Raw genomic sequence first — 24,912 nt, forward strand, 5'->3', positions numbered from 1 at the left:
GTGCTCGAGATCAAATAATTTTTACTGGTTTCATTTCAATTTTTTTTAGAATTTTTTTTTCGGCAAAATGAAAAAGATGAGGTTTTTCTTTAGTTTGGTAAGAAACCATTATTTTTTCACTTGATTTTCCAAAATGGGAGGCATTCCCGAGGAGCGTAGCAACGAGCAACGTCAGGATAGGTATTGCCCCTTAAATCAAACGGGCATATCTTAGAATTTCGAAGGGCTTGACTTAAAATTTTTCTCGGTACACTGAATCACATGAAATAAACTTTGAATTCGATATCTTGTAAACGTATTCAAATGACAATCTATGCTTATCATGCATCTGCAACTATCGAAATATCCAAGTTGCAAAATTTTTTGCAGTTACTATCCCATATATAACTAAATGATACAGTTTTGGGCTTCATTTTCTGCACAATTTATCTCACATTTTTTTAATTTCTATTTATGCAAACCAAGAAGTCAATTGAAATCATTAAAAAAATACTGTTCCGCAGTTTAAATAAGTCAGAAAACTTTAGGCTCAATATGAATCGTTATAAACTTTAAATACTGTAATTTACTACTGAAATGTTAATTGAAAGTCTAAACCAGTCCCAAAAGTGCCAAATCTTAAAATAAAATTTATCGCTACCCCTTGAAATTAACAGCAAAAATTGAGGCGGTAAATGAATCAGTTTTTGAATATACAAAACCCTTGCACCTGGACGAGGTGAAGAGACATAGACAGTTTAAAAGTGTAATGATCCCTGTTTTTGAAAAACAAATTATTTATTGTCAAAATCACGGTGAAGAATACCTCTCGTTAATAGCTTCTACTTGTCCTTACTTGCAAAACTCTTAGTTTTCAGTCCTAGTCACTTATTGTTTTTGCTTCTTCAAAACCAGTTCTACTTCGATCTTGAAGATTTCCTGAATTACTCAATATCTTCAACATACAATGCTGAACTCTACTTCTATCGCGACACTTGTTCCTTGCCAGCTGTGCGGAAAAACATTGAGCTATAAAAGGAACTTGAGAAGACATGTGCAAAAAAGTTCTCAAGAACCTTCCTCCGCCTCCACCTCAATTTGATTGCGATGATTTTTAGGTAACCTTTCCGGAGACGCCTATCTAAAAGTTTGCAAGCCCGACCCGAAACGCTTAATGGACCGTGAACAGCCGGACCTTGTGCAGCGAATGATATGAGGAGCCCCTCGTCGGTTTACGCGTGACAATTTTACAAAGCAAACAAAAAATATCGATAGTTTTTAGCTCTCAGAACTATTAAGCTACATCCTCAATATTGACACAAACATTTTGTACGGGGGATTATTAATGAAATACTGCCTTTAGCCATACGATTTTTCAATAGTTGAAAAAAAGATTAGAAAACATACTGTTCACCAGCGAAACCTCAGAGTGGGGTTATCTAGTTGAAGTCAATTTGACCCTAGCCGAAGAGCTTCATAACTTATTTGCTGATTACGCTCTTGTTTTTTCTCGTGAAGTAGTGGCATCGGTGCAATGAGCAACGAGCAAGTCGACATCCATGTAAAATTGGAAATCACCACGCTGCCAAAGGTGCCAAAGCTTCTGCAGACTTAACGTCCTAAAGAAGGCTATGTTTTGTCTTACTTTAATCTAAAAATGTACCATAAGTTGTGGTTGAAAATAACTCACCTCGGAAAAGTTCTTCAGTTCCGCCAAAGTCACTGGATGGCACCCTTTGTCGGCCTCAACACCCGCTTGCGTAAGACTGACGTAAACGAATTCCAGGAGAACTTTTACAAACTAATTGTTAATTCAGCATTCGGTAAAAGATTGGAGTCCAAGTTAGAAAGAAAGAAGCTGGAGGTTGTAAGGAATGATAGAGAACTTCTTCAAAAAACAGCTCTGAGTATAATTAAGAGCTTTCATATAATTTACGATCAATTAACCACAATCAGCTTCCACTTAGAAAAATTTTAGGGACAAACCTATGGTAATTGGTGCTACCGTCTTAGACATCGCCAAGCGTTCATGTTTCAATTTGAAGAAAAATGAAAACGAAAAATGAAAACAAAGAAAAATGAAAACGAATCTCATTCTGGAAATATTATACTCCAACATGGATAGTTTTAATTATGCTATAAAAACTGACGACGTTTACCAATTCTTAGAGAAAAAAAAGCTGATTTTGACTTTTCAAATTCTGATTAGGACCATTTCCTGTTCGACGATACCAACAGGAAGTCGTGCTAAATTTTAAAGACGAGACTGGTGGGAAGCCGATCAAAGAATTCATCGTCCTAAAGCCGAAAATTTATTCGGTCCTACCTAATGGTAAACAAAATCCCAACTTAAGCCACCCCTTCATCCCCATTCCTACATTTTTACAGAAAAAAAGTACCACAACCACCACCAACCTCCCTCCCTCCCCCCTTAATTTGGCTGACTTTGGCAACGTTTTACCAAGTGACCCAAATGTTGAAGTATCTGAAAACAAATTTCTTCCCTTTTCCTCTTTTTTAATCATAATTTAGAGTCTTTTGCTCTTTGGTAGAAATGAATGAAACTTTGTTCGGTATAAATTCGTTTGCTGAAATGAATTGAAACTGTCCCCTGCCTTGTAGAAAATCATAATAACTTTCCTTCTGCTGAAAAGGCACCCGAAAATTGAGTGCAAAGGGAATAAAACGGAGTGCACAGCGAGAACTGGTCCAAAAACCCTCAGGGACACAGTATTCACAGGAAAAACAAGGAGAGTGTACAACTATTTATAGTTTCGAAAGGTCACACTCATTTCACAGTGAAACTAAACAAACTTGCTTCATCACAATTCGACTCAGTACGTTTTCTACGTTTCGACGGGATTTCGACAGTTCCCTTTGGCCATAAAACCGCCGAAGAAATGCATTTTTAGAAATATTTACGCGGACATCGAATGTGCCAACTCATACAAGGAAGATGATAACAGCTCGCCCAAATTTCAACTTCCGGATTGGGGATTTTTACAACGTCCCTACTCAGAAACAGAGCTGCGAAAAGAAGAAGCTTCTAGTAGCTGAAACCGTGAACGTCTACTGTAAATAATCCATTTATTTTATCTAAAGCGTCAGAAGAAAGACCATGTTAAAACAGCGAAAAGAAAACCAAAACAATAAATATTTTATTCTGAAACATATATTTTGAGTTGATTTTTACAGCTCGTCCTTTTTTTACTTTAGCTTAAACTTGTTTTGGTTTTTACCAATTTACCGCTAATAAAAAATTCCTATTGGGCTCAGTAACTGTTTCAACATAAATAGCTTCAGGCAAACTAAATAGTTGACGCAAACAAAGTGTTAGTTCAAACAAATGTGTTAAATCATTCGGCTCAGCTTTAATAACAAATTGTAATTAGCATGAAAACTCTTTGACGAAAAAAAGAAAGCCAGGAAATGACATCCACATAAAACTAGGACAAAAACGAAAAATTCAGGATTAAGGACGGTTAAATTTAGTTATTGCGGGAAATGGGACCGCTTTAAAGGCAATTAGAAAGAATTGTTGTAACGGATCCGGGTTGTTAAGCTCAGCTTAACAAGATCCTAGGAAGGGGTTCTTTTACTTTAGGGGTGGTAAAACGTCCATTCACAAAATCCTAGGATAGGGGTCCTCCAAAAAATTAAGGACTCCTTTCCTAGCGCGTTACGTGAGGACCACCCTCCTCCCCCTTAGGAAGGACCCCCCTTAGGATCCGGTACACGATACAATACTACTTGTGTTGTAGTTTTCAGAGGGGGTGAAAACTGGAAAAGAAAGCTCATAGTTTATCTGAATTTTGGGCATACAACAGTATGCGGCTCTTCCCCCCACCTCTCACGAGCTTCAATGTTGTGCCCGGGTCGAGATCCCGCTCAAAAACCGCTCAAAATGTAACAGAGGCTTTCAAAAGTTGAACATGAAGACTAAACGTATTAGCCGTGACCTTTTTAGTCCGCATGGAATTTCAATACAGACGGACAATTTGAACCAAATAATTACCTGTAAGAATTCGCAGGTCCGTGAAAGGAACAATAGCCCTACTTGCACGCAAAAAAAAGAAGGAAAAATTTTCCCTTCAACTCACATGAGCAGTTTTTTTTTGTGGTGACACTAGGTATTTACAAGATAATTTACCAGAATATGTTCGTCATGACCGAATAAGTCCACAGACCATCTTTTGAAACAATTGGACCAGTTCAAAGAAAAAAAAATGCTCCTACTCTTTTTCCCAACCTGAGAACTTTTACAAACAGTTTTTTGTTCACAGCGTACAAAGGATAAAAAGCGTAAGATTGGAAGACATTTGGTCTTCAAACTTACCCTTTTGTAAAACACTCTTATTAGTCCATAAATTTGATATTTATGTGAAAGAGTGAGGGGGAGTGAAGCACCGCCAAAAATTTTTTTTGTAAAATATCGCAAATGGAGGGAAAATGAGAAAAAGCCAAAAAAAACTGTGGTCTCTACCATTTCGTATTTACTGCCAGTTTTTTTATTTTCGAATGTTTTCAATTATCTAAGTACCATAAAAGTTAGCATATGAGCTCATAACTTCAATACATACATAGCTGGCCTTATAGACAACTTCCTGAAAGCGATAGTTTTTCTGTAAAACTTGAAAACTTGAATTATAAGTCAGATGTGTAATATACTAAATGAGTTTTTGCCGAATAGTATAAAATTATATTTAACAGCCCCTTTATCTAATATGACCCCTCCATGCATAAAGACACAGGCAAGAGGGGTTCCAGTACTTCCAAAAACGGATTAAGATTGGTTTCAGTATAAAAAAATACGAAGACTAAGAAGAAAAAACTCAGGTTGATTTGAAGCAAATTGAAATTGATGTGAGCTGATCAAAAAAACATGCTAAAAAAAACTTTCTCATATCGGTCTTATGTTGACGCAAATTCATCTTTTCCAGTTTTCATTTGTCTTTGTTTTTAGGGGATTCTAACAGATTTTTTTGATTTTTTCTTTCGCATTTGTTGAAGTGGGTTTGGCATTTATTTTTGCCCAAACTTTTTCTTTTTTTTTATCTTTGACCCTCGCTATGAAAATATCGTAGTGTCTGATAACATTTTGAAAAAAATTTTAAGTTTTTCAGCGTTTCGCTGCATATTTTTGAGCTCAAAATTTTGAATTGACTGTTCTCTCGATTTGTTACATGGGTTTTTGCTCTAATTCTGATTTAAATAGATGGTTTTTGACAATGTTATTGCAAGTTTTTGAGCTCGGAATCTGATTTACTAATCGACATTTGATTTTAAACATAGGTTACAGCCAAAATCTGATTAATGTTGATATGATTTCTTTGATTCAATTGCACTCTTTTTTATCTTGAAACTTGTTTTATATTGATCATTTTGTTTGATTGATGATTTAAATGGACTGATGCTTTTTTATTGAATTAAATGCAAAATTTTGAGCACAAAGTTTGATTGTTATTGGACAGTTTGTTCATTGTATGCATAAATTTTTGCTCAAAGTCAGGTTTAAACTGACGGTTTTCTCTGATTTCATTGCATAATTTTGAGTTTGCAGCCTGATTTATAATAAATAATAATCTGTTCCTGCAATTCGCAAAGGAGCTAGCAGTACGCCTGAACATTCCTATTGAGGATAGCCCGTTTATATTATCTCCCCACATTCCAAACTGTTATTTTGTTGAGTGAAGCTCTTTTTTGCGACTCGAAGCCATTTTTTTGCGTCTAGAACTTTCACGTGGTACCACTATTGCAGCCGAAATTAGTCAGGCTGTGATAGACCTGAAGCTAGAGGTCAAGTAACAGCTCATCCTCTCAGACTAACAATGCCATGTCATGGGGTCGAATTTAAGATCTGACAATTTCAAAGTGAACGCCTTACCACTATGCTAAGTTTCCTCTATACCATTTATATAGACCATTTGCCTGATTTCTTACATAGATTTTGCTTGAATTCTGATTTTCATTGATAATACTGATAAAAAAATTAATTAATAGTCTTAATATTAATAATATAATATAAAATATTATTGTCATGGTTTTAAATAAAATGTTGTATACCAAATTTTAGCAAAAAATTGACTTCAATTGTTTTAAAATATAATTTTTAGACAATAAAAGTGATCAAGAGCCGTTCAAAATGAATTCATATGCATTTTAGCGAGATTCAGATGGATTTAAGTAAGATTTGGATGAATTTAGGGGAATATGATTCCTTATTTTTACATGTTTAATTGATTTAGATTGATTTAAAGTCAATTTAAATGGACCCAAAATCATTTTTGTCAGTGCGGGTTATGTAGCGATGAAATCAAAGCTTCTTGTATACTTGCTGTCGGAAAAGCACGATGAGAAACTAAAACAAGCAGTTATCGATCTGTAGATAGCAACTGGTTTTATAATTGAAATTACCACCTGGCATGAAACTGTTTAATCAAGCCGATTGTCAGATTTTGGCATGTACTTACAGAGCTTCGAGCTTTTCTCTCTCGGCACAATATTATGCACTCAAAATCAAAAATTAAGCTCAGAAATAATGAATGACAATTTTGAATTGCTTCAAAAACAGCAGAAAAAATACAATCGTCTCTCTGTTTAACTCATAATAACGTGCATGCGCAAATATATTTGTTTATATGCAAAAAGTTCATTTTTAACTGCATTTAAAAGTGTATTTTGATGTTGTTTTGTTAGTACATCAATTTGTCGCCCCTGGTTTTCAAAAAAAGAGAAACATTTTTTGCTTCAATTGGTATTGATTTTATATTCATTTCAATTCATACGATTGAAACATCGTTATATCTGTTTGGAAAAGCTGAGCTTATGAACAAAATTGTGTCAAAATAGTGTTTGAAAACAGACCAGAAATTGAAACAAGTAAATTTATCATAAATTGATTGCACTTGACATAAAGAAGTGGTTATTTGGACAATGGGGGATCCGAATGACATGGACACATACCTCATCCCTTCGGAAGCAGGTTCGTCTTCCATTTACACTGAAATCATCTTTGTTCAACACTTTATCTCATAATCTGCCTTAACTTCGGGTGGTTGCAAGAAAGCTGGCGCAAACGATGCTAACTTTCCATTAACCTGGTCAAGATTTTGAATATTTACGTCCAGAGAAAAAGTGGGAATAATTTGAATTTTCTATGCATTCCCAACAGTTATCAAAGTTTTTATTGGAAAAGCAGAAAACAATCCATGGACAATCGGATTAGTCCCAGCTTGAGAAAACGGTTCGATGTTTCCGATTCATGCATGGATTGTTGTCTCATGATTCAATTTCTTCGAACCAAGTTTAGGTATAGTCAGAAGATTAATTTAAGGATTTGGTTGCGAAATATCACATTTTTCCAGTTGCCATAATTAGTAAATTGTACCTATTTTGTAATTATGTAGTTTTTGTGTAGCGAGTTACGAAGGTAGTTAAGAATGGGCGTGAAAACCAGGTTGTTCCCATTGCCACTTCTTTGATTTCCTCTCAATCAGTTTCCTCCGTTTATCCTTTTTAGACTATTCCCCGGTTGAGGTAATCGACTTATGTTTCGACTTTGAAGGTCGAGCAAGTGCAGTTTTGCCACTGAAATTCCGCGGTCGAGAACTAATTTTAAGTCGAGCACAAAATCCAAACATACCCAATCTATGACATCCTTATGCAATTTTGAATAATTTGAGCGACGTTGTCATATATATCGCTTGCTGATGATTCATTTGTTGTTAAATCATTACCATGATAATTTGAAAATATTGCATTAGCGGCTTTTACACAAAACAAATTTGTATAGACGAACTGAAACTTGAGCCTTTGAAAGGGCAAAATTAGCGGAAGTTTTGGAAACTCCACTAAGACCGAGGCTCCAATTTCCTAGGCTCCGCTGTATCAAAAACTCAAAGTTTCTAACTGGCATCTATCTCATTGTTTTGGTTCAAATAGTCAGTTATATGAAGTAAAGTTTCTAAGTAGCTTTCTACTCTAAAACTTCTACTCGCTTTTCTACTATGTAGTAAAATCTAATATTATTTTGTACTAGTGGTATACCCTCAAGCTAGAAGTATTTTTGAGAGCTGGCTCGCAAATAACTTCCAGACTGTCAATTCGAAATGTTTCAAAAGATTATGTTTCAGAAGCATGTTTGTTGTAGCAAAGAAAAAGATTATGTTGTCGATTTCTCAATACAAAAGTGCGCCTAAAAACTGATCTAAGCAGTGGTATAGAAAAAAATTTGGCTTGATTGCAGTTTTTTCTACCGCGGGAGCTCTTGATCTGGAAAATCCTATAAATATCCCAAGTGACTTTTTCTTGATGTAAAACTTGCAGTAGCATCTCGCAATTAATAAAATAAGCTTTTGAGGCTTAAGACTTTTGCTTCGAGTTTTCAAAAGCATGCTTGTTGAAGCAGGGAAAAAATTATGAAGACATAAAATCCCACTTTTTAGACATGTAGTCGGAAATATGCAGATTCTGGGATATTTTAAACAGAATTCATACAAGAAAAAAAATCATTTTTCCTCTTTATAATTTTTTTGGAACATTATAACCAATTACGTTGAGCTTTATAAAAATGCTTATATTATCATACAATCATTTTTTTTACTGATAGGAAGTCAATTATATATCTATTACGGTATAAAAGTCAATTACAATCTAGTGTAAACGTAATTTTTCTAATGCAGTTGTGTTGTGATATACTTATTTAAATGAAAAAAATTATTGTTTATTTGATTTTTTAATCTTATCCTAAAAAAGCAAAAAAAAAAAGCAGAGTGCAGAGTTTTTAAATTGTTTGAGATCATCTGTCGCTTTTTGTTCCGACCATTGAAAACGGGGAGGATTTTTGGATTCGGGCTTGGTTTAGTTTTTTTTTTGTTTTCCACGCAAAATCAGCTACCACAAATAATCATCGTACAGGGTAGAGTGATATATCACAATAAAGCCCTCCAATTGAGAAAAACCGGTTTGAAATTTTTGATTTTTGGTTTTATTTTCGAGCTGATTAGTAGGGTAGTTAGTAATTGCAATAGCATAATTTAGCCTAATTTAAGTCTTGAAAACATAGTTTTACTTAAGTAAAGGCAGTTTTCCGGAGTTTTTTGTGCAATTTTGGAAATGAAAAATTTGAAAATTGTTTTTTATTTTTCTGATCATATTTTTTCAAAAATTGTTTCCCAATTGATATATTTTACTATGACTCTCAAAGTTGCCTAAGTTCTCATTTTTCGTTCAGATTTTTGTATCACAACACTCAGAAAAAAAACGACACCAATTTGAGAAAACCTTTTTTTTTTTTTTTAAAATTGGTCGGAACATTCTGTGCTACTTGCACAGTACACAGAAACCGGCTATCCTTGTTTTGTTCTGCTAACATGTCCACGATTGAATATTGCAAATTTTTTCGTGACCAGTTTTTAATTTTCTGCAATGCTTGCCAAAATTTTGCAGGATTTTAACGGGTTTTTGCACATACATTTCCAGCTGTTTCGACCAATTTCTAAAACAACCCGGGTTGACCAAAATTTCTAGTCAAACAATATTTACGTATGAGAAACATTTTTATCCCACAAATTCTTACAGCTCCAAGCACAAAAAATATATATATTTAAACTCTATGACAATCTTTTTTATTTTGAAGTTGTATCATAAGCAATTTTTCAAACATGAAAAATGTATTACAAGCTGTTTTTTGTTTTATTACAAGCTGTAGCAACTCTTGTCAAAGGATTTTTTCTTCTAGATTTTTTCAAGTTTTGAACAAAAGCAATTACTAAATTAAGCTTGTGAGGTTTAAAACTCTTGCTTCGAGTTTTCAAAAGCATGCTTGTTGAAGCAGGGAAAAAAATTATGAAGACAGAAAATCCCACTTTTTAGACATGTAGTCGGAAATATGCAGATTCTGGGATATTTTAAACAGAATTCATACAGCAAAAAAAATCATTTTTTCTCTTTATAATTTTGTTTGGATTATTTTAACCAATTACGTTGAGCTTTATAAAAATGATTATATTATCATACAATCATTTTTTCTCTTTATAATTTTGTTTGGATTATTTTAACCAATTACGTTGAGCTTTATAAAAATGCTTATATTATCATACAATCATTTTTTTTACTGATAGGAAGTCAATTATATATCTATTACGGTATAAAAGTCAATTACAATCTAGTGTGATGGTAATTTTTCTAACGCAGTTGTGTTGTAATATACTTATTTAAATGAAAAAAATTATCGTTAATTTGATTTTTTAATCTTATCCTAAAAAAGCAAAAAAAAGCAGAGTGCAGAGTTTTTAAATTGTTTGAGATCATCTGTCGCTTTTTGTTCCGACCATTGAAAACGGGGAGGATTTTTGTATTCGGGCTTGGTTTAGTTTTTTTCTGTTTTCCACGCAAAATCAGCTACCACAAATAATCATCGTACAGGGTAGAGTGATATATCACAATAAAGCCCTCCAATTGAGAAAAACCGGTTTGAAATTTTTGATTTTTGGTTTTATTTTCGAGCTGATTAGTAAGGTTGTTAGTAATTGCAATAGCATGTTTTAGCCTAATTTAAGTCTTGAAAACATAGTTTTACTCAAGTAAAGGCAGTTTTCCGGAGTTTTTTGTGCAATTTTGGAAATGAAAAATTTGAAAATTGTTTTTTATTTTTCTGATCATATTTTTTCAAAAATTGTTTCCCAATTGATATATTTTACTATGACTCTCAAATTTGCCTAAGTTCTCATTTTTCGTTCAGATTTTTGTATCACAACACTCAGAAAAAAAACGACACCAATTTGAGAAAACCTTTTTTTTTTTTTTTAAAAATTGGTCGGAACATTCTGTGCTACTTGCACAGTACACAGAAACCGGCTATCCTTGTTTTGTTCTGCTAACATGTCCACGATTGAATATTGCAAATTTTTTCGTGACCAGTTTTTAATTTTCTGCAATGCTTGCCAAAATTTTGCAGGATTTTAACGGGTTTTTGCACATACATTTCCAGCTGTTTCGACCAATTTCTAAAACAACCCGGGTTGACCAAAACTTCTAGTCAAACAATATTTACGTATGAGAAACATTTTTATCCCACAAATTCTTACAGCTCCAAGCACAAAAAATATATATATTTAAACTCTATGACAATCTTTTTTATTTTGAAGTTGTATCATAAGCAATTTTTCAAACATGAAAAATGTATTACAAGCTGTTTTTTGTTTTATTACAAGCTGTAGCAACTCTTGTCAAAGGATTTTTTCTTCTAGACTTTTTCAAGTTTTGAACAAAAGCAATTACTAAATTAAGCTTCTGAGGTTTAAAACTCTTGCTTCGAGTTTTCAAAAGCATGTTAGTTGAAGCAGGGAAAAAGATTATGTAGACAAGCATTTTTAAAATAATTTGAGAAGAGATGCTACTGCAAACTTTACATCAAGTAATAGTCATTTGAGAAGAGTTGCTACTGCAAACCATGAGCTTCGTGAGATATTTTAGAATTTTTTTGATCAAGAGCTCCCGCGGTGGAAAAAGTTACAATCAAATCAAAATTTTTTCAATACCACTGCGTAGAACAGTATTTAAACGCACTTTTCTTTTAAAAAAGTGACCAAAAATTGGCTTATTTCATTAGAACTATTGATTTTTCCTGCAAAATTTTCTTTTACTTTTGGTTTGAATAGTTTCTTCACAGTAGAAACATCAGCACTAAAAGTGAATTGAAAGGTCGCATGAAAGTTTTATCTACAATTTACCTATTTTGCTTCAGCGAGATAATATGTCTCTAACTATCGAATCGATTAATGGAGTCTAAAATGCAATCGGTAACAGTTAAACTGAAATAAAATAAAATCAATTATTTGGCGTTTAAAAAGGTTTTTTGTATCACAGCTGCAAATTTACTTGCGATAGTTGAATGCAAGGTTAGTTTTACTGATTGCGAGCACGTTGAAACTCTTGTCCTGGAAATAATGATGCCTTCCTTTGAACAACAGGATTGAAAGAGGTTGAGTTTGATGATGTCCCAACTACACTCGGAGGCAGCAGACGTGCTTCCACCCGACCAGGGACAAGACAAGGGGAGGGTGAGGTGGAGGGGGAGGGGGAGGGAGAGGAGGATGATGCCCCCCATTTGGACGAGTATCTGCTGTTGAAGTTGGCCAAGGGGGGCGAGTGGAGCAGCATGTTCAAGTATCTCCCCATTGTCCAGATGCACGATCCAGCACTCAGAACCCAGGACAAGGTATAGACACAAATGTTTAGTTTAGTTCCCTTTCTAGTTTTTTTTTACACAATCGATCTAATAGTTATAACTTTCAACCCGCCCATCTCTTGAAGTGTTTTACCAATTAGCGACAGTTTTTCGGAAAAATATCACATAAGGTGTTACCAGCGTGTCTGAACAAAATGGCACTTGAGAACTTTTTTTAAAGATTTGCTAAGGCAGAAAAAGGCGAAAGCAGGTAAAAGATTGAAGGCTTTTTTAACTTGCACGCTCTTATGCTTACAGACATAACAAATGGCTCTGATTTTTCTGCATAGAACTCTTCATACATACGACAGATGTTTATGATTTTTCTGCGCAGAACTCTTTACACATATGAGATAGATGACTATAGTTTTTCTGTGTAGAACTCTTTACACATATGATAGATGACTATGGTTTTTCTTTGCAGAATTCTTTACACATATAATAGATGACTAGCGTTTTTCTGTGAAGAACTCTTTACACATATGATAAATATCTAGGGTTTTTCTGTGCAGAACTCTTTACACATATAATAGATGACTAGCGTTTTTCTGTGCAGAACTCTTTACACATATGATAGATGACTATGGTTTTTCTTTGCAGAACTCTGGGTGGACCGTGCTGTTCTACGTGGTGGCCAGCAGTCAAGTGGAGATTTTCTTCCGTCTGGTGGAGTCCGGCGCAGACATTCTACACAGGGCACATGTAAGTATAAATATTCAGGGCTAATCTGTTCACTAAGAGAAGTGAGCGCCCTCATTAGTAGAAAAGGAAATCAGTAGTTTTTGAGATAATATTTTAACGCATGGTGATTAACATGTCAAGTTTTTGAGTATTACAAAGGTCAAATTACGACGCCAAACTCGGATTATTTGGTAATGTTGTGGATTTCATGTACATAGTGAAATCAGTACATAGAAACCATGGGAGGCGAGGCAAACTTATTCTTGTGCTCTGCTATAAAACCGAGCTTGGGATTGTATAATGTAAAAAATATATCATGTTTTTTTTTCAAATATGCACCAAGCCAATACAGGCATTACAAACGAAACCTTATTTTGAGTATAAGTTGTCTGATACAAGACGGAAACATGAAAACAAAGAATTACATGTAGATTTTGTCCGCTGTTTGACATGAATTTGTGTCGAATAAAATGCAGCCACCATCCCTTGTATCTCCTAATGTGTGGGTCTTTGTTGTTGTGTTCTTTGTGTAGGACGGTAGGTCCATCTGCCACGTGGCCGCCCAGTTCGCCTCCTATGACATGAATGTGTCAGTTGTGAATCAGTTCAGACCCAAACAACTCATGCTTCCCACACATGTGAGTACACACATCACTATATCACCACTATATTGTACTTGCATATCACATTTAGACTGTACCCTCCGATTGACATTGCTTTTCTATTTTCTCATTGCCCTCTTTCAACGCCACAAACGCTTACCAAACCGTATACTTTAGTAGGGGGCGCCTTTGGCGGGGGGGGGGGTTCGGACGCCCCCGACCTTCCTCAGCGATTCGACCCCCTCACCAACAAAAGGTCCCCACTTTGGTATTTTTTCATGGCATTTCATGATTATCGGCCGACTAACCCTAAAACGCCAATATATACTAATTTTGAAGGGGAGCGCGCACCAAACAAAATTCTAAACTCTTACAGAATGGAAAGGCTTGAATGAGAATTTTCGTGGTAAAACCAAACACAAAATAAAGCTAACCTTTATCTACTGCCTTGTCAGTGCTGAATGGAGGGAAACAAAAAATCTTGGGGCTGTTCTCATTCATAGAAAACCCAAGTTATTGAAATTTTCATCATTCAAAATAAATCTGTGACCCATCCCACTATTTGATGCTGTCGTGACATGTGTGACCTGTCTGATCCAGGGTCTGGACTTGACCCCTATGCACTATGCGTGTGTGCGGGTGGGCTTAGGACTGGACATCTGCCGTCTCTACTTCCGGGCAGGCAAACAACACAGACTCACGGAAGACGCTGTAAGTTGACTATTTACTCCAGTTCAACTACTTTTTTTTCATTTGAAAGGATTTGTGATTACCGTTTTGCCTCTCGAATTGTTCGCGATAAAAAATTTTAAAACAATTCTGGAAAAAAATTAGCAACTGGGTTTTTGGTTAGATGTTAATTTCTTTGCAGGACACCAAAAACACTGGGTGACCTTTTGACCCACAATTTTTAAGATGTCGGAAAAACTGTTCTATTTATATTTTCGATAACTTTCGTAAAACAAAGCATAGAACAGTTTCAAAAGAGATCAACTAATATCAACCTATCTAGACAAACTGATTATAGTAATTTGAATGTAATTCTTCGAATAAATTATTTTCAGAGTGGCTCCATCCCCCTGATGATTGCAGCCCAGGTGGAGAACCTGGCCCTGTGCAGGGAACTGTTGATGATCTACGCCACAGACCAAGTCACGGCTCAGAACAAGGCAAGTAGAGAGTGTCTGTCTCATAGTCTCAATTCCAGTTCCTTCGTAGTAGTTCAATCGTGCATTAAACACAGTGCGTTAGTGGTTCAATAATGCGTTAGTGGTATATTCCCGGGACGAGGTGCTCGGTTTTTGTTTCTCGAATTTCTCGACCAGAAATTGGTATGTTTTGACCGTCTCGACCAAATTTGGGTATGTTTCGACTATCCCGACTTTCTCGACCGACATATTTAAAACTTTGTTTGTTCGACCCCGCATAGATAAGTTCGACTGTTCTCGACCTATGTTTCGACTTTCTTGACCAAAATCGGGTATGCTTCGACTTTGTTTGACCCAGTTCAGATATGTTTCGACTTTCTCGATTATCTCGATCGACATGTTTTCAAGTTTTGTTTGTTCGACACCCCGCATTGATATGTTTCGACTGTTCTCGACCTATTTTTCGACTTTCTCCGACAAAATTGGGTACGTTTTGACATTATCGACCTCTGTTTCGACTGTGCTCGACCTATTTTTTGACTTTCTCGACCAAAATTAGGTACTTTTTGTTTTTTATTGACCTATGATTTGAAGGTTTCGACCTATGTTTCGGCTTTCTTGACCATAAATGGGCACATTTAGACTTTCTCGACAAAAACTGGGTGTGTTCGACTGTGCTTGACTTATGCTTCGACCCTGCTCGACTTATGTTTTGAACTTGCTCGACCCATGTTTCGACTTTCTCGAAAAAAAGTTGGGTATGTTTCGAATTTCTCGTCGTATGTTTCGACTTTCTCGACCAATGTTTCGAATTTCTCGACCAAAACTAGTATGTTTTGACTTTCTTGACCTATGTTTTGATTGTCTCGTCCTATTTTTTGACTTTCCTGACCAAAAATGGGCATTTTTTGACATTCTCGACCAATGGTTTAACTTAGGTTTAACTTCTCGACCCAATTAGGTATGTTTCGACTTTGTTCAACCCAGTTCCGATATGTTTCGACTTTCTTGACTTTCTGGGCCAACATATATTTTGAAACTATGTTTGTTTGACCCCGCATAGATATGTTTCGACTGTGCTCAATCTATGTTTCGACTTTCTCGACCAAAATCGCGTATGTTTCGACTGTGCTCGACCTATGTTTCGACCCTGCTCGACCTATGTTTGGACCCTGCTCGACCTATGTTTCGACCCAGCTCGACCTATGTTTCGAATGTGCTCGGCCTATATATCGACTTTCTCGACCGAAATTGGGTATGCTTTGACTTTTTCGACCTATGTTTCGACTTTCTCGACCAAAATTGGATATGTTTTGACTTTCTCAGCCTATGTTTTGAGTTTCTCGACCGAAAAATGGCAAGTTTTGAATTTTTCGACCACAATCGGGTGTCTCGACAAAGAATCGGGTATGTCTTTCAAAGTTGAGACATAAGTCGAGCACCTCGACGCGGGTTTGACTACATACCTGATTGTTTTCTTTCCTTGAAGGCGTTATCTTTTATTTGTCCGCATTTTACCAGATCCAAAAACATGAATTTATTTATATCAAGAAATGTGGTGTTAAAAAGAAAAAACGTGTTTAGTCAGACTTTCGAATTTTTACTGTTAAATTCCAGGTCAAAATAAAAAAGTTCAGAAAGCAACAATCTTAAAGCGTTGTAGTTAAATCAGTGACAGATTTCTGAGAAGATCCAAACAGTTTTCAAAGACAGTCAGTCCCTTGAAAACTTTTTTCTTCAAAAGTATGACCCAAATTTTCTACTTCAGCCCAAATAAGATCTTATTTAAATATTTACAAAATCCATTTTTGATCAGTTATTCAGCTGTTACCTGTTATTTAACCCCCTCGCTAAAACTTTTTAACTCGCATCTGAAAAAAGTAACCAATAAGAGTAGTATGGTTTTTTACTGTGTTGTGTTTTAGCTATCCGGGGACACTGTGTTACACATTGCGTGTAGAAGCAGACAGATGGATTTGGTGAGACTCTTCTGCGATCAGGGAGCTCCCATCGACGCCCAAAATGTAAGCACTCACTCAACTTGGCCTTGCTTAGTTTTAATTTTTTTTTCAGAAAATTTTAGATTAATCTTCAATATGACTCGTATTGAAGATTAATCTAAGATTTTTTGGAAAAAGTAAGAAAAGCGATTTTCATTTCAAGATTTTCCAAGATTTAAAAAAAAGAAATCGGCCTTCTCATAAAAAAAGGCCAAAAATTGTTTTTGAAATCTTGGAAAAACTTGAAAGTAAAATCTCCCATCTTCTTCGCAAATCGTCAAAAAAGTTCTTATAAAAATCTTTGCTATCTTTGTGTTTTCTTCAAGAAACTTTTGAGATCATTCAAGATTCTTTGGCACAAAATTGTCAAGACAGCCAAGATTTTCTCTAAGATTTAACAAAGAACCTTCAAAATTTTTCAAAGATTGATGGACTTGCCAACTCCATTACTTTTGCTGTCATTTCTTTGAATGAACAAATGTGTGGATAATAGTTCTGAAAAAGTAGTTTTCAATTCAAAAAACCCAGATTTATGATTTCTAAAGTTTGGTGCTGAAGATGGTATAAGTAAGCAAAGTATGTTCAAAAACTGTGCCGACACGAACTGTGTTGCTGATGCTGTTGTTGTTGTTGTTTGTGGTTATGCTCATAGAGCTCGTTGCATGTGACTTCTCGTTATCATCTCGGAACTGTCTATTGTAAATTTTTGTAAAAAGTATTAGTAATTGTGAATTTTTATTATTGCTATAAGTTGTTTAAATAATAATCAAGTCTATTCCTTTCTTGAACAGAAATTTGTTATGAATAAAGCAAGAGCTATACCTATTTCAGTAATAATGTGTATGTCCTTCTGTGTTGTGACTAGAACGAGGGCCATACAGCACTGCACGTGGCCGCCTGGGAGGGCCATGAGGAGATCATCCGCTACTTCCAGCAGAAAGGAGCCAGTGCCCACATATTCGACAAGGTCAGTTCATCGTCACCAAAATGCAACAATTAAGACCCAAGCGGGTTATTAGAGTTTTAACCACTTTTCACACTTTTTAAAATCCAAAACTTCACATTTATCTACACATTTAATTTGAGAAATACTTAATCGAATGAAAAAAAAAGTCGATTAGATTAATTTTTTTTCATTTGCAATTTCTAAAGTTTCCATACACTTTAATTGTTAATGAAAAAAAGTGCGACACTATATTTGAATTAATGTAATTTCACAAATTTAAAGTATTTTCCATTTCTTGGTATTTCTATTAGCTTATTTTTCTTTGTATTTCTATGTATTTCTTCTAAGTATTTCTCAAAATATGTTTCCTAATTTTAAAGATGACTGCTCGGAACGCTGAAAAGACATTAAATTACAATTTTTCTTTTTAAGAAAACTTTTCAATTATTACTCATTTTTAAGGAGGGAGCCTATAAAAATCAAAAACTATGGTTTGCGGTAGATTTTTATACATAGGCGTCTGTTACTCCCTGTTACCCAGACAGAAAATTTTCTTGGATTGATTTATTTACATTTCAAGTTTTTAAGATTTTGGATGGTTTTCACTACACTGCGGCAGTCCTTTTGAATTGGTTTTGTTAATTGTTAGGCAAAAGTGTCAATTTTTGTTTCAGTTAAAATCCTTTGATGTCCATTCCAAATCATATTTATCATAATTTTTTCAGGCTAATTTTTTCCAAATCATATTTATCATAATTTTATTATAATTTTCTTATCTATGTGAACTGAAAACAATGTGTCATTGCCAATTTTAAATAAATTCGTTAAACCATTTTTAAAATTTGCTGAAAAAATTGGAAGAGGGAAAAAACGAAAAGCTAAGAACACACAGGAAGATTAAAGGTACTTTTTTGATCCGACTTTCATAACAAAAGATACGGAATATTTGTGCTCGGTGTGGGTGTTTTTTTCTTCAGACAAATTTCGACTTTTTAACTAGCCATTTTTGACGGAACTTTTTCACATCATTCAAAATTTATTGTCGTTCTGAGCTTAAATTTGAAAAAATATTTCACCTGGGATCTTTTTTCGTAACGTTATATGGGTTTAAAGGTTGCCATTTCGGCCAATTTGGGACAATTAATACGCGATATATTTCGCACTATTTACGCGCAATTGGAAATTTATTCCGTCTTAGAAATTGTTCCAAAGTGGTTGAAGGAAGCTTACTATAAAAGTTATTAATAAAAATATGAACAAGACTGCTCGTATCAGGGCGAAGCCCTGAGTGTTCCGACTGCCTTTTAAGGTTTATGGAGCAGTAATAACATTTAAAAAATTCACTGAAATAAAACAAAATGAAAAAAAAAAATTTCTAAAAATTGAAATTTTTAAATGAAAATCATCCCCCCACACGCCATACTAAGTACAAAAGGATAGATTTCGCTCCTTGTAACAAATAAATTATGGCAAATAAGCTTCTTGTAACCGATTTGGAACAATTTCAAAGACGGATTAACTCTCCGCTTACGCGTTAATAGCGCGAAATATATCGCGCGTTAATTGTACCAAATTGGCCGAAATGGCAATCTTTAAACCCCCGTTACTTCACGAAAAATGATCACAGGTAACATATCTTTTCATATTTGAGCTCAGGACAACAATAACTTTCGAATGATATTAAAAAATTCAGTCAAAAATGGCTACTTAAAAAGTCGAAATTTGTCTGAAAAAAAAAAACCACCCCGAGCACAAATATTCCATTACTTTCGTATCGAAAGTCGGAACAATAAAAGCGGTCTGAGAACCGAGCAGTTACAAACGCTTTCCTCTGGACTGAAAAAATTCACCGAGTCCTTATTGGTCAGTGTGATTGTTCTTATAACCTCTATTGAAAAATCATCGCATCAATTGTTCCCATACTGTTTCGAATACCAGAGTGTTCTTTTGCAAACAACTTAAGCCTGCTATTGAAATAAAATATACTTCTTTTATGCATGCAATAATACTTGAAGCAGTGAAATAGGCAAAGATAATTCATTGGATTAGAAAGTTCTACTTTCTTAAGCAATGAGATAAGTTTTGCAATTTTCAAGCAATCGGGAAGATTACCGATGAAAAGTTTTGTAAGCAAGGGTGTGCTACAGCCCATTTAACTTGTTTTAAACTTAAATGTTTACACTATAAAAATTCAAACTAAATTTAGTTTTAGTCGAATTCAAACTCTTAAAATTTTTCTGCTCGCCTGTTTCATTGAGTGAATCTGTTGATTTAATTTCGGCTTTTCATTTCAGTTAGACATTTCAAATTATAATTCAACTAGGCAAGACCTAAATCTTGACATTTCTGACCTAAAGTGATATAAAGTCCATTTTTGAACCATTATTTGCTTTCTTCTTTGATGGGAAATTCTCTCCCCACTGTGATTCGATGCATCATGTGTGTTGAGTGTGAGCAGTGGCGGGTCAAGTTTTTTTCGATGGGTGTGGATTTTCAAAAAGTTTTCAAAAATCTTATCGAAGCTTTTCAGGTTGACCAAAATGATTTTCTGAGCTCTCCCAAATAACTGTAAAGACGCCCTTATAATCACTATATAGAGGCTAATATAGGGGCTTTTAGCGCCGCGGGCAACTTTTTGAAAAAACTGGCCAAAAAACTCGTTTTTAACCATATTTTGGATTTTCTACCTCATTTTTTTGGCGCGCACCTTTCTTCAAAGTTAATATACATTGGCTCCATTAGAAAATTTTAGTGTAAGTGAGCCCAAATCGGATGTCCTAAAATAGTAGCAAAGGGGATCGTTTGGGTCGGCAATGCAGACCCCCTTCTATATCCGCTTCTGAGTATGAGTAGGTTTATGTTGTGTGTTTTAGATGGACAGGAGTGCCCTGCACATAGCAGCAGAGAGGGGTCACACGGGGGTGGTGGAGATACTCATCGACAGGTTCCATGCTTCCATCGCCGCCAGGACTAAGGTACTCCACTCCATTCACACACTCACACTTCACTATTGTAAATGTACTTTATACTACTATGGTGGTTTCATCATGTCGCAACCAAAGAAAAGCTACATGAATGACAATGTTGTAAGATATAATAAATCATTGGCTGCACACCAAGCACTTCAGCGGCTCCAATTATTTGTCCACAACCTTCATTACACGTAGTGAAAGCTTGCAGACTTGAGGCGATTGAGTATAGATAGATATCTAAGGTCTAAAATAATTGTATTATGTCATATGTTTTGTAATTCGCACCTGTGGAGTGTAGGACGGGAGCACCCTGCTGCACATCTCCTCCCACTGTGGCCACCCGGACACTGCCCTCATGTTCCTCAAGAAGGGGGTCCCTCTAAGGATGCCCAACAAGGTATGCATTTACACACACATACACGTAGATAGTCTCAACACGTCTAGTTATTCTGAAAGAGGAAGACAAACTACAGTATCTGCCCATAAGCTGATGTCAAACGCCAGTATTCATCGAAATAAGATTTAGAGATCAAAAAGCAGATTGCAATGGGGTAGTAGATTGCAACAACTAACTTCCCTAGGTGGGGTCCAATTGTCTGCACGAAGCAGCCACTCAGGGTCACGTGGCAGTCGTCAGGAGTCTCTGCGAGGCGGGGGCGGAGGCCAACACTACCAACAAACTAGGTTACTTATATATAATTATAACTAGTCCAGTTAATCTAATAATTATAATCAGATTTTCTACATTTGGACGAAGATTTTAGAGCTAGGCTCGAATTTTCTATTTTCGATATTTGTTGTTTCGTTTGTGGACGACAAAAACATTCAGTTATTATAATAAGTATACTAAAAAATATTGAGACAATGTAGTGTTTTAACATCATTGTTCCAGGCCACACCCCCCTGCACTTGGCGGTGGAGGGGTGTAAGCCGATGGTGGTGCAGACACTGCTGGGATTTGGGGCGGATGTCCAACTGGCGGCTGGCGACTCACTCCAGACACCTCTGCACATGGCCGCCAAGGTTTGGTCACATTTTGGGTTTTGTTAAGAAAATAGATTTATATATATATATATATAAATATATATAATTTTTTTATATTACTATTCAGAGGCGGATCTAGGATTTTTTTTTTGGGGGGGGGGGGGGGGGGGTTGCGGAATTACAAAAAAAGTTATAAAATTTGTCGACTTTTTTTTAGGTCGAGCAAAGTGAAAAAATTCCGAGCTCTCCCAAAGCACTAAAACACCTTATTTTGGTAAAATTTGTGCGCCGCAGGCAAAAACTTGAAAAACAGGCCAAATAAGGCGTTTTTAGGCACCTTCTGGAAAAATTTTGACCGAAAAACGCTGCCCTCTCATATAAAGGGGCAAAGGGACCCTTAATCCCTTAATATATATAGGCATCAAAAGCATTTTATACAAAAAAATAAGGAATATGATTTACAAAACACATGTCGTTCGTAAATAGTAGGGGCGGATTTAGTATTTTCTTGAGGGGGGTAGAATTTGGTCGATTTTTTTAGGTCGACCAAATTGATTTTCCGAGCCTAAAAATATAAAGACCCAGTTTTTTTAGGTCGACCAAATTGATTTTCCGAGCCTAAAAACATAAAGACCCAGTTTTTTTAGGTCGACCAAATTGATTTTCCGAGCCTAAAAAAATAAAGACCCAGTTTTTTTAGGTCGACCAAATTGATTTTCCGAGCCTAAAAATATAAAGACCCAGTTTTTTTAGGTCGATTAAATTGATTTTCCGAGCCTAAAAATATAAAGACCCAGTTTTTTTAGGTCGATCAAATTGATTTTCCGAGCCTTAAAATATAAAGACCCAGTTTTTTTTAGGTCAATCAAATTGATTTTCTGAGCCTAAAAATATAAAAACCCAGTTTTTTTAGGTCGATCAAATTAATTTTCCGAGCCTAAAAATATAAAGACCCAGTTTTTTTAGGTCAATCAAATTGGTTTTCTGAGCCTAAAAATATAAAGACATAGTTTTTTTAGGTCGACCAAATTGATTTTCCGAGCCTAAAAATATAAAGACCCAGCTTTTTTAGGTCGACCAATTTGATTTTCGAGCCTAAAATATAAAGACCCAGTTTTTTTAGGTCGATCAAATTGATTTTCCGAGCCTAAAAATATAAAAACCCAGTTTTTTTAGGTCAATCAAATTGAGTTTCCGAGCTTAAAAATACAAAGACCCAGTTTTTTTTTGGTCTATCAAATTGATTTTCCGAGCCTAAAAATATAAAGACCCAGTTTTTTTAGGTCGACCAAATTGATTTTCCGAGCCTAAAAAAATAAAGACCCAGTTTTTTTAGGTCGACCAAATTGATTTTCCGAGCCTAAAAATATAAAGACCCAGTTTTTTTAGGTCGATTAAATTGATTTTCCGAGCCTAAAAATATAAAGACCCAGTTTTTTTAGGTCGATCAAATTGATTTTCCGGGCCTTAAAATATAAAGACCCAGTTTTTTTAGGTCAATCAAAATGATTTTCTGAGCCTAAAAATATAAAAACCCAGTTTTTTTAGGTCGATCAAATTAATTTTCCGAGCCTAAAAATAATAAGACCCAGTTTTTTTTTGGTCGATCAAATTGATTTTTCGAGTCTAAAAAGATAAAGACCCAGTTTTTTTAGGTCGATCAAATTGATTTTCCGAGCCTAAAAAAATAAAGACCCAGTTTTTTTAGGTCGACCGAATTGATTTTCCGAGCCCAAAAATATAAAGACCCAGTTTTTTTAGGTCGACCAAATTGATTTTCCGAGCCTAAAAATATAAAGAACCAGCTTTTTTAGGTCGACCAAATTGATTTTCCGAGCCTAAAATATAAAGACCCAGTTTTTTTAGGTCGATCAAATTGATTTTCCGAGCCTAAAAATATAAAAACCCAGTTTTTTTAGGTCAATCAAATTGAGTTTCCGAGCTTAAAAATACAAAGACCCAGTTTTTTTTTGGTCGATCAAATTGATTTTCCGAGCCTAAAAATATAAAGACCCAGTTTTTTTAGGTCGATCAAATTGATTTTCCGAGCCTAAAAAAATAAAGACCCAGTTTTTTTAGGTCAATCAAAATGATTTTCTGAGCCTAAAAATATAAAAACCCAGTTTTTTTAGGTCGATCAAATTAATTTTCCGAGCCTAAAAATATAAAGACCCAGTTTTTTTTTGGTCGATCAAATTGATTTTTCGAGTCTAAAAAGATAAAGACCCAGTTTTTTTAGGTCGATCAAATTGATTTTCCGAGCCTAAAAAAATAAAGACCCAGTTTTTTTAGGTCGACCGAATTGATTTTCCGAGCCCAAAAATATAAAGACCCAGTTTTTTTAGGTCGACCAAATTGATTTTCCGAGCCTAAAAATATAAAGAACCAGCTTTTTTAGGTCGACCAAATTGATTTTCCGAGCCTAAAATATAAAGACCCAGTTTTTTTAGGTCGATCAAATTGATTTTCCGAGCCTAAAAATATAAAAACCCAGTTTTTTTAGGTCAATCAAATTGAGTTTCCGAGCTTAAAAATACAAAGACCCAGTTTTTTTTTGGTCGATCAAATTGATTTTCCGAGCCTAAAAATATAAAGACCCAGTTTTTTTAGGTCGATCAAATTGATTTTCCGAGCCTAAAAAAATAAAGACCCAGTTTTTTTAGGTCAATCAAAATGATTTTCTGAGCCTAAAAATATAAAAACCCAGTTTTTTTAGGTCGATCAAATTAATTTTCCGAGCCTAAAAATATAAAGACCCAGTTTTTTTTTGGTCGATCAAATTGATTTTTCGAGTCTAAAAAGATAAAGACCCAGTTTTTTTAGGTCGATCAAATTGATTTTCCGAGCCTAAAAAAATAAAGACCCAGTTTTTTTAGGTCGACCGAATTGATTTTCCGAGCCCAAAAATATAAAGAACCAGCTTTTTTAGGTCGACCAAATTGATTTTCCGAGCCTAAAATATAAAGACCCAGTTTTTTTAGGTCGATCAAATTGATTTTCCGAGCCTAAAAATATAAAAACCCAGTTTTTTTAGGTCAATCAAATTGAGTTTCCGAGCTTAAAAATACAAAGACCCAGTTTTTTTTTGGTCGATCAAATTGATTTTCCGAGCCTAAAAATATAAAGACCCAGTTTTTTTAGGTCGATCAAATTGATTTTCCGAGCCTAAAAAAATAAAGACCCAGTTTTTTTAGGCCGACCGAATTGATTTTCCGAGCCCAAAAATATAAAGACCCAGTTTTTTTTAGGTCGACCAAATTGATTTTCCGAGCCTAAAAATATAAAGACCCATTTTTTTTAGGTCGACCAAATTGATTTTCCGAGCCTAAAAAAATAAAGACCCAGTTTCTTTAGGTCGATCAAATTGATTT

The 24,912-nt window shown here is 35.0% G+C and overlaps 1 protein-coding gene across 1 annotated transcript in view; it reads left to right on the plus strand.

Moving 5' to 3' along the window:
- The first annotated feature begins 6,586 nt into the window (after positions 1-6,586).
- LOC134853711 (putative ankyrin repeat protein RF_0381) overlaps positions 6,587-24,912 on the plus strand; it is a 28,562-nt gene continuing 10,236 nt past the window's right edge. Inside the window, exons 1-12 of the mRNA XM_063869710.1 lie at positions 6,587-6,961; positions 11,952-12,199; positions 12,809-12,910; positions 13,423-13,527; positions 14,092-14,202; positions 14,556-14,660; positions 16,565-16,663; positions 17,505-17,606; positions 20,459-20,560; positions 20,856-20,954; positions 21,139-21,241; positions 21,450-21,580. Coding sequence (XP_063725780.1) covers positions 6,913-6,961; positions 11,952-12,199; positions 12,809-12,910; positions 13,423-13,527; positions 14,092-14,202; positions 14,556-14,660; positions 16,565-16,663; positions 17,505-17,606; positions 20,459-20,560; positions 20,856-20,954; positions 21,139-21,241; positions 21,450-21,580 — 1,356 coding nt within the window. The 5' untranslated portion in view covers positions 6,587-6,912. The remainder of the gene's footprint in view (positions 6,962-11,951; positions 12,200-12,808; positions 12,911-13,422; positions 13,528-14,091; positions 14,203-14,555; positions 14,661-16,564; positions 16,664-17,504; positions 17,607-20,458; positions 20,561-20,855; positions 20,955-21,138; positions 21,242-21,449; positions 21,581-24,912) is intronic.

This window comes from Symsagittifera roscoffensis, chromosome 8, assembly GCF_963678635.1.
Source record: "Symsagittifera roscoffensis chromosome 8, txSymRosc1.1, whole genome shotgun sequence".
NCBI lineage: Eukaryota > Metazoa > Xenacoelomorpha > Acoela > Convolutidae > Symsagittifera > Symsagittifera roscoffensis.